Source organism: Rhipicephalus sanguineus, chromosome 2 (assembly GCF_013339695.2).
Source record: "Rhipicephalus sanguineus isolate Rsan-2018 chromosome 2, BIME_Rsan_1.4, whole genome shotgun sequence".
NCBI classification, from domain to species: Eukaryota; Metazoa; Arthropoda; class Arachnida; order Ixodida; family Ixodidae; genus Rhipicephalus; species Rhipicephalus sanguineus.
Genome location: NC_051177.1, coordinates 155,271,117 through 155,284,232, shown reverse-complemented (window position 1 = coordinate 155,284,232; position 13,116 = coordinate 155,271,117). Strand labels below are relative to the sequence as shown.

The window sequence follows — 13,116 nt, the reverse complement described above, 5'->3', positions numbered from 1 at the left end:
ACTGAAGTTTCAACCAAATATGAACGCCTACCAACTCGCTCAAATTTCCATTCTCATATAATGATTTCAGATTTCACTTTTTACAAAGAATATTCCATGCGGATAGTCGTGCAGTTTAGATAGGCTGCGCATTCACAGACAAACCAATAATTTAATGAGCTCTATAGTCGGTTACTGCCCAAAAAGTACTTAGACAATAAGCGTCTACATGCAGTGAGCATTGATAGACGTGGTATCCCGTGACGCAAACAAGCGCTGCTTTGGAAGGTCCATTTGATGTATACAGCTAAACAGGGAACACTTCAGTGCCTTTACGATAAGTATAGGCACTAATCAGGTGAATGATCATAAAGAAGGCAAGCCCGTAATCAATGCCGCTGTCACGCGGGCACTTTTGATCGTCATCGGGGCCGACCCGGATTAGGCTTGCTCCGGATCAGGCGCTGCTACACGGTCACTTTAATAGCGATTGGGTTCGATCGGGATCGAGACCATTGCGATATACTCGTCGACATCTGGCTCCCAGATTGCGATTTCATTTACGTTTGCGCCAAACTCGATCCGGATTAGTTGGTACCGTATAGTAGCGATGATTGTTGATTGCGATCAAGAAATTCGATCGGCATTGACTCTGATCACGAAGAAAAGTGCCCGTGTGACGCCAGTACAAAATATAATCAAGTTTGTTATTGGTAAACGGGCAGCGCGTTAATGCAGGTGTGACTAAGACGAGCCATTTCGGCCGCAGCCTGCTAGATAACGGCTCACATGCGATCATCTTCGCTATCACGATGTTGTTGTTTTTCCGTTGCGCAGTGCCTATTTTTTTTTTTTGTATTGCGCCGAATCGTATTTATATCACTATTTTTGTGTGTGCACCCCCCTCAAAAAGTAAAATAAGAACCTCATATGAAAACGAACGCCAGTAAGGGTCATTTGTCCAATAGCTTTTTTTTTTTTTCAGCAAACATTCACGTTAAGCCGATCCTAACAATCGCGAAAAGCGCGATCGAGAAGCTGTATTGCTCGCAGCGGAAGGCAGTTTGTGTTGTTCCGCATTTCAGACTGAATAACAGTTGCCGACATGCGAAGTGATGGAGTCTCAGCATAATACTCAGCATATTGAGAACAACTCCACTTTTATGCAACGCGAAAGTAGTCGAGCAAAAGAAGAACTTTTATGAGCATCCCGAAGAATATTTGAAACGCAGCATTCGGCAATGCTTTGACACGAGGGATAAGAAAGGCGCCTTACAGCCACTGCTTGCGCAAGCCATCACGCTTACCTTGGGGAATCGTAAAAAGTGCATAACCGTTTGCACGCTCGTTGTAGCAGTTATTGGCGCAACAGCACGGCATAGCGCCCACTCAAAGCACAGAAAAGAAAGCGCGCGAAACGTTCGCTACGCGGTGTCCCGGCGTAAAATGGCGCGAGCGAAAAAGAAAAATACCAGCAAAACGCACGATCTACGCGTCGCTAAGGGCAACGGCGAAGGAGACCAATCGTCGGCGCGGAAAAACGGCTGAGAACGGGAGGCCGCGAAAGGGGCGAGGAGGGAGGCAGGAGGACGCGCGCGGCGGCGAGTACAATGAATGGTCTCGCGTACAATGCAAGGTCTCGCTCGATCTCGCGGCCATATTGGCCGCGAGCGGAGTAGCCACCTGGCGGCTACTGGCTGAAGCGCACCTAGTGTTGATTGCTCCCTGCGTCGTCTGCTAGCCACGTCGTGTTTGCATGTGTGCGTACGTCCTGCGCGTTCTCAAAGGGCGGTTTGTTCTGTTATGTTAGCGCGAGTTTAACTGCTCGTACGTATGCAGGTGTGCAGGAGCAAATGGGCTTGCTCGGCGGCGTGCGCATTGTAATAAGATCAGTGAGCGCGATTTCCGAGAGGGCTGTGTATTGGTGTCGTACTCTTCGTTCGCCAGAATCATTTCAGCGTGTTTGCCACTTTCTGGTTCAAGCACGTCCTAAAGTGCACTTCGCATAGCCCAAAACGTGAGGTGCATTAAATAGTGTGCGAAGGCACCGTTTTAGCGACTCGTTTATAAACAAAAACGAGGCTCTACGCTATGCACTTTGGCCTTGTTGTTAGGTGTATAATTGCGGCACTGCATAGTTCATCGGTTATGCGATGATCTTTAGTTATGCTTAAGATGTCCATTTATTGTAGTGGTCCCGCTACAGCGAAACATTTCTATCACGTGAAGTCTGACACTTCGGTACTCAAACTGTCCCCTAAAAAAACAGACAATGGAATGACACGGCAGTGGTAAAACAGAGTTACCGCGCGCAATTTCAACTTGTGGCTAAATTTATGCAGAACCACCCGTGTGCTTAGATTTAGGTATGATTTGCAGAACCCCAATGATCAAAATTAAGCAGACGGCGTACCTTACATTTCTGTCGTATAATTTCACGCAAAACATCATCCTTTTTTTACATTATCTTGAGCACTGGTGTGGAGCAGTTAGAAATTGATGAGAGGCAGTGGACATTATTAGATTGAAAAAGCCGGCAGACCCCACGCAATGTGGGAATCGATGTAATGCGAAGCAGCCAGCACAGAGCTGCATATACAGCCTTGTTTTCCATTGAAGCAAACGAACGCATTCATGTGACATCTAGTTCATTATATATCGCAAGGTTGTCATGAATGCATGCATGTACAATCTGGTATATGTCATGCTAATGAAACGTACATTCTGGCATATGTATACGATACGTGATATTCCACACGCACTGCCATGTCATACTGATTTTGGTATATATCCAGTTACCAAAACGACCGCGAGCGCACCAAGAGCATGGCGTCTAAATCATGGCCTACATGACATGCGCGTCATGATTGTCATACTAAATCCTGTTATTTACGTTCGTCACGCAGTCATGTCGCGCAATACCAATTTTGGTGTATAGCTAGCCAAACGGCCGCCAGCGCACCATCAGCGTGGCATGTAAGTCATGTTATACATGACATGCGTGTCATGATTTTCATATTAAATCCTGTTATTTATGTTTGCACACAGTCCTGTCGCGCAATACCATTTTTGTGTATATCAGTCTAGCGAAACGTCCGCCAGTGCACTATGTCATGCTGTACATGACACGGGTGTCATGATTTTCATATTAACTCCTGTTATTTATGTTCGTCACGCAGTGATGTCGCGCAATACCAATTTTGTTGTATATCTAGCGAAATGTCCACCAGCGCACCATGTCATGTTGTACATGACACCGGTGTCATGATTTTCATGTTAACTCCTGTTATTTATGTTCGTCACACAGTCATGTCGCGCAATAGCCATTTTTGTGTATATCAAGCTAGCGTAACGGCCGCCAGCGCACCATGAGCGTGGCACGTAAGTCATGTTATACATGACATACGTGTCATGATTTTCCTATTAACTCCCGATATTTATGTTCGGCACACAGTTATGTCGCGCAATACCAATTTTGGTGTATATCAAGCTAGCGAAACGGTCGCCAGCGCACCATGAGCGTGGCACGTATGTTATGCTGTACATGACATGCGTGTCATGATTTTCATGTAAACTCGTATTATTTATGTTCGTTACACAGTCACGTCGCGCAATACCAATTTCGGGGTAGATCAAGCTAGCGAAGCCGCCGCCAGCGCCCCATGAGCGTGGCACGTAAGTCATGCTGTTCATGACATGCGAGTCATGATTGTCATGTTAACTCGTGTTTTTATGTTCGTCACACAGTCACGTCACAAGATACCAATTTTGGTGTATGTAAATCTAGCGAAACCGCCGCCAGCGCCCCATGAGCGTGACACGTAAGTCATGCTGTACATGACATGCGTGTCACGATTGTCATGTTAATTTCTGTTTTTTGTGTTCGTCACACAATCACGCCATGCGATACCAATTTTGGTGTATATCAAGCTAGCGAAACGGCTGCCAGCGCACCATGAGCGTTGCACGTAAGTCATGTTATATATGACATGCGTGTCATGATTTTCATAATAACTCCTGTTATTTATGTTCGCCATACACACTTGTCAAGCCATACCAATTTTGGTATATATATAATTAACGAAACCACCGCCAGCGCACCATGAGCGTTGCACGTAAGTCATGTTATACATGACACGCGTGTCATGATTTCCGTAACAACTCATGTTATTTATGTTCGCCATACACTCTTGTCAAGCCATACCAATTTTGGTATATATCAAATTAACGAAACGGCCGCAAGAGCACTAAGACTGTGGCATGTAAATCAGGCTTTACATGACATGCATATCATGATTTTCATGTTACGACCAGTCATTTATAATTGTCATACAGTCATGTTATGACATACCAATTTTAGTATGCACACCATGAACGAAACGGCCAGGAGAGCACAAATCCGTAGGCGGCTAGATAGATAGATAGATAGATAGATAGATAGATAGATAGATAGATAGATAGATAGATAGATAGATAGATAGATAGATAGATAGATAGATAGATAGATAGATAGATAGATAGATAGATAGATAGATACGCTCAAAGTCGCAAAAGTTCGCTAAGAAATGCTTCGCATTTAAAAAAAGTAAAGACAATTCTTCCATAAAACAACCGGACCTTTGGTGCATCACTGTCGTGCACGTAATCAATCGATCACGGCTCTGTGCTAAACTCTTACCATTTCATTCTGTTACTGGAGCAAGAACAAGTGCGCACGCGTTGAACGACTCTGTGGCGCTAAAGCGCTGTCAATCACGTAGCTTTCCTGACTAAACTTATCAACTGCCCTATATTTCATGCAGAACTGAACAATACAAAAATTTCGTTTGCGTATTCGCGCGAACAGTGCTATAGAACTTATTGCACAAGAATATGGTATGTAAAAGAGCAAGAATTAAACATTTAAGTAGTTGAGTCGTGCTACAGCAGTGCGTAGTATGCAGAACACAAGCTAAACACGAACAGAGAAAACAACCAAAAGCGTCATATAGTGCGTAAGCGCAGACAGTCATCCAGGGCGAGCATCCCTTTCATCGGTAGATTGCGCTTCTCTTACTATATTAGTAACGTTGGATGATCTTTGTGCATCGATTCAACAATGAAGAGCGTATATATTACCAATAAGCTGCAATCAACGTATTTTATTGGCTGACAATCCGCTCAAACCGCTCATAACGAAGCGCCGCTGTGTGCATTTGTATACGCGCCGCCGAAGGCCTCTCCACACTAACGCGGCGACGGTGCTGCCACCTATAGGTCGACCTCGCGGCCAATAGGCAGAGAGAAATTACCGTCCTATTGCTTTTCCTCAAGAGCCACTTCACAATGAATGGCGGTATTTTACTAAGATCAAGGGCCATTAGCACCGACGAGGCGATGGCGCCTTCGCGGGCGCGGCCCGGAGTCACCCGCTGGTTTCCGAAATGTTTTTAAGAATTTCAGTTAATTGTTGCTGTTACTTTTTGGTTATTTCTGATAAATTTATTATTGTAGACCTCGGTCGTTCATTTTAACCCGATTTTAACATGCCGAGCGTTGTTACGGCTTGTATTGGGTACTTTACTGCGAGCCTGATGACTCTGCATGAGATGCTTGGATGGACGACAAGCTAGACCCCTAGAGTGTTCCGCACTTAAAAATCACAGTTTCGCCGGAAGGGCGAACTAATCAATGCGATAGCGACGCGACAGATTTTATTCCTATAATAAGTAAGACTAGTAGCTCACACTTTTCAATGCGTTCTCGCGTAAACCTTGAACTTATACGTGTCTTTTTACTAACTTAACGTCGTAAAAGCAAATGTGCAGTGGAGCTGAGGGGAAGAATCGGCGATCAAATGCAATGTTAGGCAAACGTGGACATGGTGTAGCGCTGACAAGACCTCTTCTCCGCTTGACCGCATGCATGTCTCTGCCGCCATTTCACCGCCTTCCTCCACTGACATTCGCTATACTATATCACTCCTCCAGTCCCCCCTCTCGCCTTCACTTCCCTTTCCCACCCTTCGTTTACTATAGCATCCATGGCTATGCTATTATGCCATTAGCTTATCCCCTCCTTCTTTGCATCGTCCTCACCCTCACATAACAATTGATCACCCTCACTTCCCTTTCCAACCTCGTTGGTATATTATACTACACAAGGCTATTCTCCGCTTCATTCTCTTCCCTCTTCACCGTCCTATTTCGATAGGCGGCGGACGCTACTTCACCCGTTTGAGCTTGGCTTTAAAAGGTCCGCTCTAAAACTCAGGTGTAAGAGACACTGCCGCAATAAGCAGAGAAGCGGTTTTCTTGCCGTCTGTTTTAACGCGAAGTGGTGCGAGTACAGATCGTATAAGGGTATACGAGCTCCTTGAAAATGTAAGGCGTGATAGCGCGTGCGCCAGCCATCGCGACCATGAACTTATGATCGAAGTTCACAGTTGCTGCTCGAGCGATGCAGCCAGCACGACCATCGGCGTGCATGCTCCTACGTTCGATTGAAGGCCGGCGTGCATTTCCACTATACTTGAGTAATCGACGACAGGTCTCGCACGCGGGGGGACGCTATCGCATGCGCTCTCCATAGCGAGATGGCTGGCACGTTTAGTCTACTTCAGCTGCGGTCGTCACCACCAAGGCAGTGCGCCAGCATTAGACCGATATCAGCCCAAGTTTGGCAAGCAGTGGCGAAAATATCGGTCCCACACTGACTTTTGCTGTTTTGCTACACCTAAATCTGCGCCGCTACAATATAGGAAGTGAGTAATGGCCCAGTGCTTGGAACATGGCTCTAGCCAAATTTTCTCCATCGAACATATCTCCAATACTGGCAAAGATGGCTTCAGCCAAGATTTTCCGTCGTATGTATCGTCAATATCGTATCAATAATATCAGCTCCAATATTTCTTGACCGCCTTTTTCGTTGGCTGCTCTACTGTTCTTTTTTGGTCCAGTGTTTAACACCGGTTCTTGTCACCTTTTACATTGGCTATGTGAACGTCTTTATGACCTTTTCCAATGACAACGAGATTTTTCATAACTACCAGAGAGCACATGGCCCATTTATTCATTAAACGGTGACTGCGGCTAATGCTGGAATTAGTGTGATAAATTCACAACTATTAATAATATGGGCAGTTTGTATGTAATGAATCGCACAAAGCTTGGCACGCCGAAGCACGGGCCTGTCTCCGCTCGTACTCTCTGTCGAAGGTTTGAGATGCATGGCTTTCTACACGGGAGTGTGCACTTTCTTAGGCCTCTCCTCAGTACATGATCCAGCGCAGCCAGGCTATGCAGTACAGAGCGGATTACGCGCGATGTCTCCGTCGGCGGGCGTGGCTTAGCTAATGCGCCTGCGCGGCTTAGCCAGGTGGTGATGTATCTGGTCACTTCCTCCTTGTATATTTTTAGCTGTCTCATTTCCTTTCTCCATTCCTCGTTGATCTCTCTTTCTCTCTTTTTCTTTTTGCATTTCGTTCTCTATAATTCTATCTCATTTTTTCTGTACTACATGTTACTCTTTCCCTCCTCATCACCATCACATTGCTCCTCCTTGTACTCACGTTCCTTTTCCAACCCCTTGCAAGACGATACGATACAAAGATGTGCTGTGCTCTCCTAGCGGTGTCTGGAAAGACGGTTGGTTGGGACTGTCGCCTTTTGAATCACGGGTGCGATGGTTCGAATCCCGCCTGGTGAACGATTTCTTTTCGGCAAGAATTTTTCTATTTCTCTGTCTTTAAATCTTTCGTTCTGTCTCTTTATTTGTTTCCCTGATACTTTCCTTCTCTCACTGTCTGTGCACTCGTTCTCTGACTCATGAGGGTTATTAGCGAGTAATAGCTACGCGGCTCAGCGGACCGGCGTGCCAGCGGACGAAGGGAGAGGGCAGCGGAGCGCAAGACGAAAAGAAGAGTAATAGCTAAGCGTCGCCTCTCTCGTTTCAGCGGATTGCATTGTTGCGCCATCTGTTGAACAAGGTTGAAGTTACTCCCGATAGAGCAGAGCCTTTGCTGCGTCACCTGCCGAATAAAATTGAAGTTACTGCGAAAAGAATATTACGAAAGGGATTTTTTATAACATCGCATGTGTTAAGTAGAAACACATTTTCGTTTTTGTTACATAGCTTGATGTTTGCAGTGGTTAGAATGCATGACGGACTGTTCCACGTTCGAATAAAACAGTCGGCGCTGAAAGGTTGCAGGTGAAGCCAAGCCAAGCAATCAAGTGTGTGTTTTTAGTGGCATCGTTGTTGCAGTGTGTTTTGCTAGTTTTGCTCTTCGTTGCCGTTAGCGCTATGCCGCGAAGCATACTGCAAGAACATTTGCTTCTCTCTGAGCTAAAATGGTCAGAGATAGAAGATCTCTTAGCACTAGAGGTGTTAGGCGAGACTCGCCGTGACCCACTCTCCTTCCGTGGCCTGCTAAACATCGACGCCATGGACAACGGCATGTTCAGGACATGTTTTCGTTTTGAGAAAGAGGACGTACCGAAGCTGCGAGTAGCCTTGCGCATTCCGGAAACGGTTATGACTGCTCAAAGAGTGCCGATCCCTGGAGACGAAGCCCTCTGCATTACGCTTCGGCGGCTGGCATACCCAAACCGACTAAAGGACCTTGAGAACTTCTTCGGCCGACATAGTTCGACGATATCGTCCTTGACGATAGAGGTGCTGAGGCACATTGATGAGAAATTCTTCCACCTGCTGGACGATGTGAATAACCACAGCTGGCTGACCATCGACATGCTGGAGAATTTCTCGAAGGTAAGAAGCAATGACAGCGGAATGGAAGCTGTGCAAATTGGAGATTGTGGTATACCTGTTGACATTTCTTTGTTTGTTTTCCAGGCCATTTACGCTAAAGGAGCCCCACTTACCAACTGCTGGGGCTTCATTGATGGCACTGCGCGTGCTATATGCCGACCAACCAGGCAGCAGCAGCTGTACTTTAGCGGGCACAAAAGATTTCATGCCCTGAAGTATCAGTCAATAATGTGCCCGAATGGCATCATTTGCCAATTGGATGGATGTTATCCAGGCAGCAAGCACGATGCTGGTGAGTAAAGGGTAGTTCATATACCTGGAAGTTACATTTCCCTCCATGTAGCCATGGGACTGTCATGTACACCAAGTATCAAACAAAATAGGTCAAATTCCTAGTATTCTGTATTCTTTGGTGTTCCCTTTGCGGACTTCTCTGTTTTAAATTCTATATATAGCTTTACTGCTTCCTCCCTGCTGAGCATCCATCATGTAAGATGAAAAAAATAAAATTTAGTTAAATAAGCAGACGCATTGAAAGCCTGCTAGGGCATCTCGCCTATTCTGTTGCTACTTTTATATTCTGTACCACACCTGCACCCAATGTTTGATCAGCAGGCGTAGTGGTGCTAACGCAGTATCTCATTTCAATTTTTTTCAGGCAACTTTGGCAACAGCCAGGCATACACAAAGCTGGAAAAGCTCGTGCAGGGACACCACTACTGCCTCTACGGGGACCCTGCTTACCCATTGCGGCCACTACTGTTGAAACCTTACGGCGGTGCATCTTTGACACCGGAGCAATGCGCGTTTAACAAGGCAATGAGCAGCGTGAGGCAGGCCGTGGAATGGGGCTTCGGAAAAATTTCTGGACTCTTTGCCTTTGTAGATTTCAAAAAAAACCAGAAGATCTTCCGCCAGAATGTTGCAAGGATGTACAAAGCGAGTGCATTGCTGGCAAACTGCCATACTTGCCTGTATGGTGCACAGGTCTCGCAATACTTTGACCTGCAACCACCATCCTTGGAAGTGTACCTGAATGCCCGTTAACTTTAGTGACAGCTTGCAATGTGGCACTGGTGAATCCCTTTGCTTATTAAAAAAATAAAGTGTGCAACATACCACTTTTTTATTGTTCACCTATTTCCAGACATTCTTGTTGATAGGTCTGTCACCTCTTGGCTGAGTTTATCAAACATCTGTTCGACACGCTTAATAAAGTCCAGCTGTTCCTGCTGGCGACTTGTCACCTCATGTTCGTGCTTTCTTTCGGCAAGCGCCAGCTTGCGCTCCTCCAGAGCTAGCCGTCTCTCTTCAATGTCCAATTTTCTGGCTTCGACTTGAAGTTCCTTTTTTCGGAGCTCGAATTCATGCGTTTGACGCATAGTCAACAACTGTAAGCCCATGCTTTGGAGGCCTCTGATTCCTGGAAATTTTGGGAAATCAGGCCATTCAGTTAGTCGGTTCACATACGCATATCACGTGTCATAGAAAGCTCACTTGATGAACTCGTAACACAAACACAAGCCTTCAACTCTATGCTATCACACATCATTTAGTGATGACCTATTTTATGCTTCAGCAGGGTGATCCTCGAAGACTGATAACATCGCAGCCGTTGCTTGGATCCTGACATTTAGTGTAATAACAAAATAAGAACTGTTCTGGTACTGCTATTTACAAGTGTTCAATGTAAAGAGAGGTTCAAAATTTCCAAGTTGTCGTATGCTAACCTTATCCAAAACTCCCACTTATTCGTGGTAAAGAAAGCAATCATTCTTTTCACCTTCCTTGTACATACAGATGGTAAAGCATGGCCATGACTCGCATCACAGTCTTGTCCTAAGTTACTTTTGAGAGGTGTGACACTTGTCCACAGCTCGGCAAACTCACTCAGACTCAGATCGGCCCGTGAGTGTGAGTGAGTCCGGGTGAGTAATATTTTAGTGAGTCTGAGTGAGTCCAGTTGAAGAAAATATTGGTGAGTGAGTCCGAGTAAGCCCAAAGCAGCCCAATGTACTAGACTCTACAGGGACATCATGTTGCCCATTTGTACTGCTCCTTGTGGCAATGTTGCACCATGTTCCAACGTGGCATAAAGAGTCCTTCAAGATTTACCTCTACTCGCCGTCACAGGAACTCGTTGCCTAGCTGCAGGCGGCGGTTGTGGCTGCCGCTGCAGCTGCAGCTGCTCTTGTTGCTGCTGCTGCTGTTGTTGCTGCTGCTGTTGTTGTTGCTGCTGCTGTTGTTGCTGTTCTTCCTCCTCCTCGTGGCACTGCTCTCCAGTGAGTTCAACAGCAGCGGGACTGCACGGCGCGGTCATTGAGAGCAGGAGTTGTGTAGCTTGTTGTCCTGATTGTAATGCATAATGGAAAACAGGGAGATGTCAGATAATAGCACACTAGCACATTCCATTACAACTCTGGCACATTGGGAACCCACCAGTAGAGAATAACTTTCTTGTATTACAATGTTACAAAGCCATCAAAAAATGCTAACTGATGTAATGAAATAATATTGTGAGCTCACATGTTAATCACACTTTGATAGTTTACTTTGCATGTTATTGGTAATGTGAAATAGTAAAACAAATTTGTTGACTTTTACTCAAAACCACAATGAACCTTTCGCACTGTTGTTGTAATGCAACTTCATGCATTGACAACATCATTAATGAGTTACCTCAATACATGATAATGCACCTGCTGCTCGGGATCACTGCAATTATTGCTTTTCATTGCTATCACTATAAGAACCAATAGAGTCGGCAGGCAGGGCAGAAAGAGTGCTTCATTTCTTTTTCGGCTGTTGCAGATGTGCAAGCACGTTAACACAATGCGAGATACTTCAAGTGTCGTTTTTATTCCCGCATGCCACATTTAAAATCACAGGCGCAAGAAAGTGCATACACATGACTATGATCGTAGAACCATTTTATCAATTTCAGAGAGATGTGAGGCTTTACTGCTGCACTCACCTTGATCTTCATCTGCACGAACTTGTTCTGGCGGCGTCGCCAGACAGGACGCAGCAGCGTGACTTCTTTTGCGGCCACAGCTGTTTGAACTTCTAGGTGCTACTCTGGGCACGTAATTTATCGACCTTATATAATCAGAGAGGTCCTGTAATATTTGCTCCTTCTCTGCATATTGTTCCTCCGTTCCCGACCTGCAAAGAGAAATGCGTGCATGTTACAGCAGGCTTGCTGCTCTCTAAAACACGTCTCTAACCCCCGTATTCAGAAACGCACCTTCACTTGAACTTCACTTGCCACCGCCTTCAACGCGTTTCGAACGCGCTGCCTTTAGGCTGTGCCAAGGCAGCACGAACGCGCTTCAAACGCGCTGCCCAAGGCGGTGGCAAGTCAAGTTCAAGTCGAGGAGCGTTTCTGAATACGGGGTAAATACCCGCTCACTCTAGCGGCACGGCGATGGCTCTCAAAAACGATGCCGAATCGGGACGAATACATTGCTGTAGAAGCTTAAGGACATGAATCTAAAGCAAGTGGAAGCATCGATTCGGAGCTTACAAGCTACAGAGCGCACGGCGGCCACTTGATAGATTCGAGGTGGACGACAACAGTTTGCTTTTCACAGTGCGACTATGTTTGTCGGAGACGCGAACGGCTTAAAGCGTCGCCGGCGAAGCTTAACGCGCACCGCGTTGGACAGCTCTCGCGCGGAATTAAATGCTATCTGCGCGGACAATACATAAAAAGTGGTACTTACTTTCTTAAGTTTTTTGTATCTTCTTGCCTCCAGTAACCGATTAAAAGATCGACACGGTCCTTCAGGCTTCTTAGCGTGAGCTCCCGGCCAAGCACACCTTTCAAGTTTTCGATCACATGAATCCACTGCAAGTCGTCGTTAAATGGCTTGCTCGCTGCCACTTCTCTTAAAATGGCTAGGTCTTCTTCGGTAGTGAAACAGCGCCGGGGCCTTTTCGCCTGCAGCCGAACCTGCGCCGCGCTTGGAGGTGCCGCCGAAGACATGCCGCCGCCGCTTGTGTTGGGGGCTGCCATCTTGAAAACGCTCGTCCGCTCGTCCGCTGGGCGCACTTCGCTGAGGAGACGAAATGAGCGGGTGAGCGACTCTCTCCGTAAAAACGCTCGCTGCCCCGGCGTGCCGCGCATGCGCAGTTGGCATCTCCGCTCGTGCGCTGGGCGCGCTGGCCCGCTGAGGCGCTTAGCTATTACTCTCTATTACAGGCGACGCCCATCTTCTGTGGCACATAACCTTTGATGATGATGATAGTTTAGCGAAAGACCACGCATTTTATGCCAAGCTAGAAGAGCTACGCTGTCAAAACTGAGTGTATAATCCAGCATTTGCTTGCGCAAAACGAGCGATGAAGGGCAAATGAAAAACGGGTGTTTGAACTGGCACACGA

At 46.3% G+C, this 13,116-nt stretch overlaps 2 protein-coding genes across 2 annotated transcripts; one reads left to right on the top strand and one right to left on the bottom strand.

Annotated features, from left to right (window-relative positions):
* The first annotated feature begins 8,176 nt into the window (after nt 1–8,176).
* Nucleotides 8,177–10,789, top strand: LOC119383824 (uncharacterized). The gene is made up of 3 exons (XM_037652111.2): nt 8,177–8,730; nt 8,815–9,022; nt 9,389–10,789. The coding sequence occupies exons 1-3, from the start codon at nt 8,263–8,265 to the stop codon at nt 9,775–9,777; spliced, it is 1,065 nt and encodes a 354-aa protein (XP_037508039.1). The 5' UTR covers nt 8,177–8,262; the 3' UTR covers nt 9,778–10,789.
* Nucleotides 10,790–10,834: 45 nt separating this feature from the next.
* On the bottom strand, nt 10,835–12,873 carry LOC119381995 (hairy/enhancer-of-split related with YRPW motif protein). The gene is made up of 3 exons (XM_037649740.2): nt 12,456–12,873; nt 11,705–11,895; nt 10,835–11,079 (listed from the first exon to the last, which is right to left on the bottom strand). Exons 1-3 carry the CDS (start codon nt 12,857–12,859, stop codon nt 10,835–10,837), a joined length of 840 nt encoding a protein of 279 aa, XP_037505668.2. The 5' UTR covers nt 12,860–12,873.
* Nucleotides 12,874–13,116: the final 243 nt, after the last annotated feature.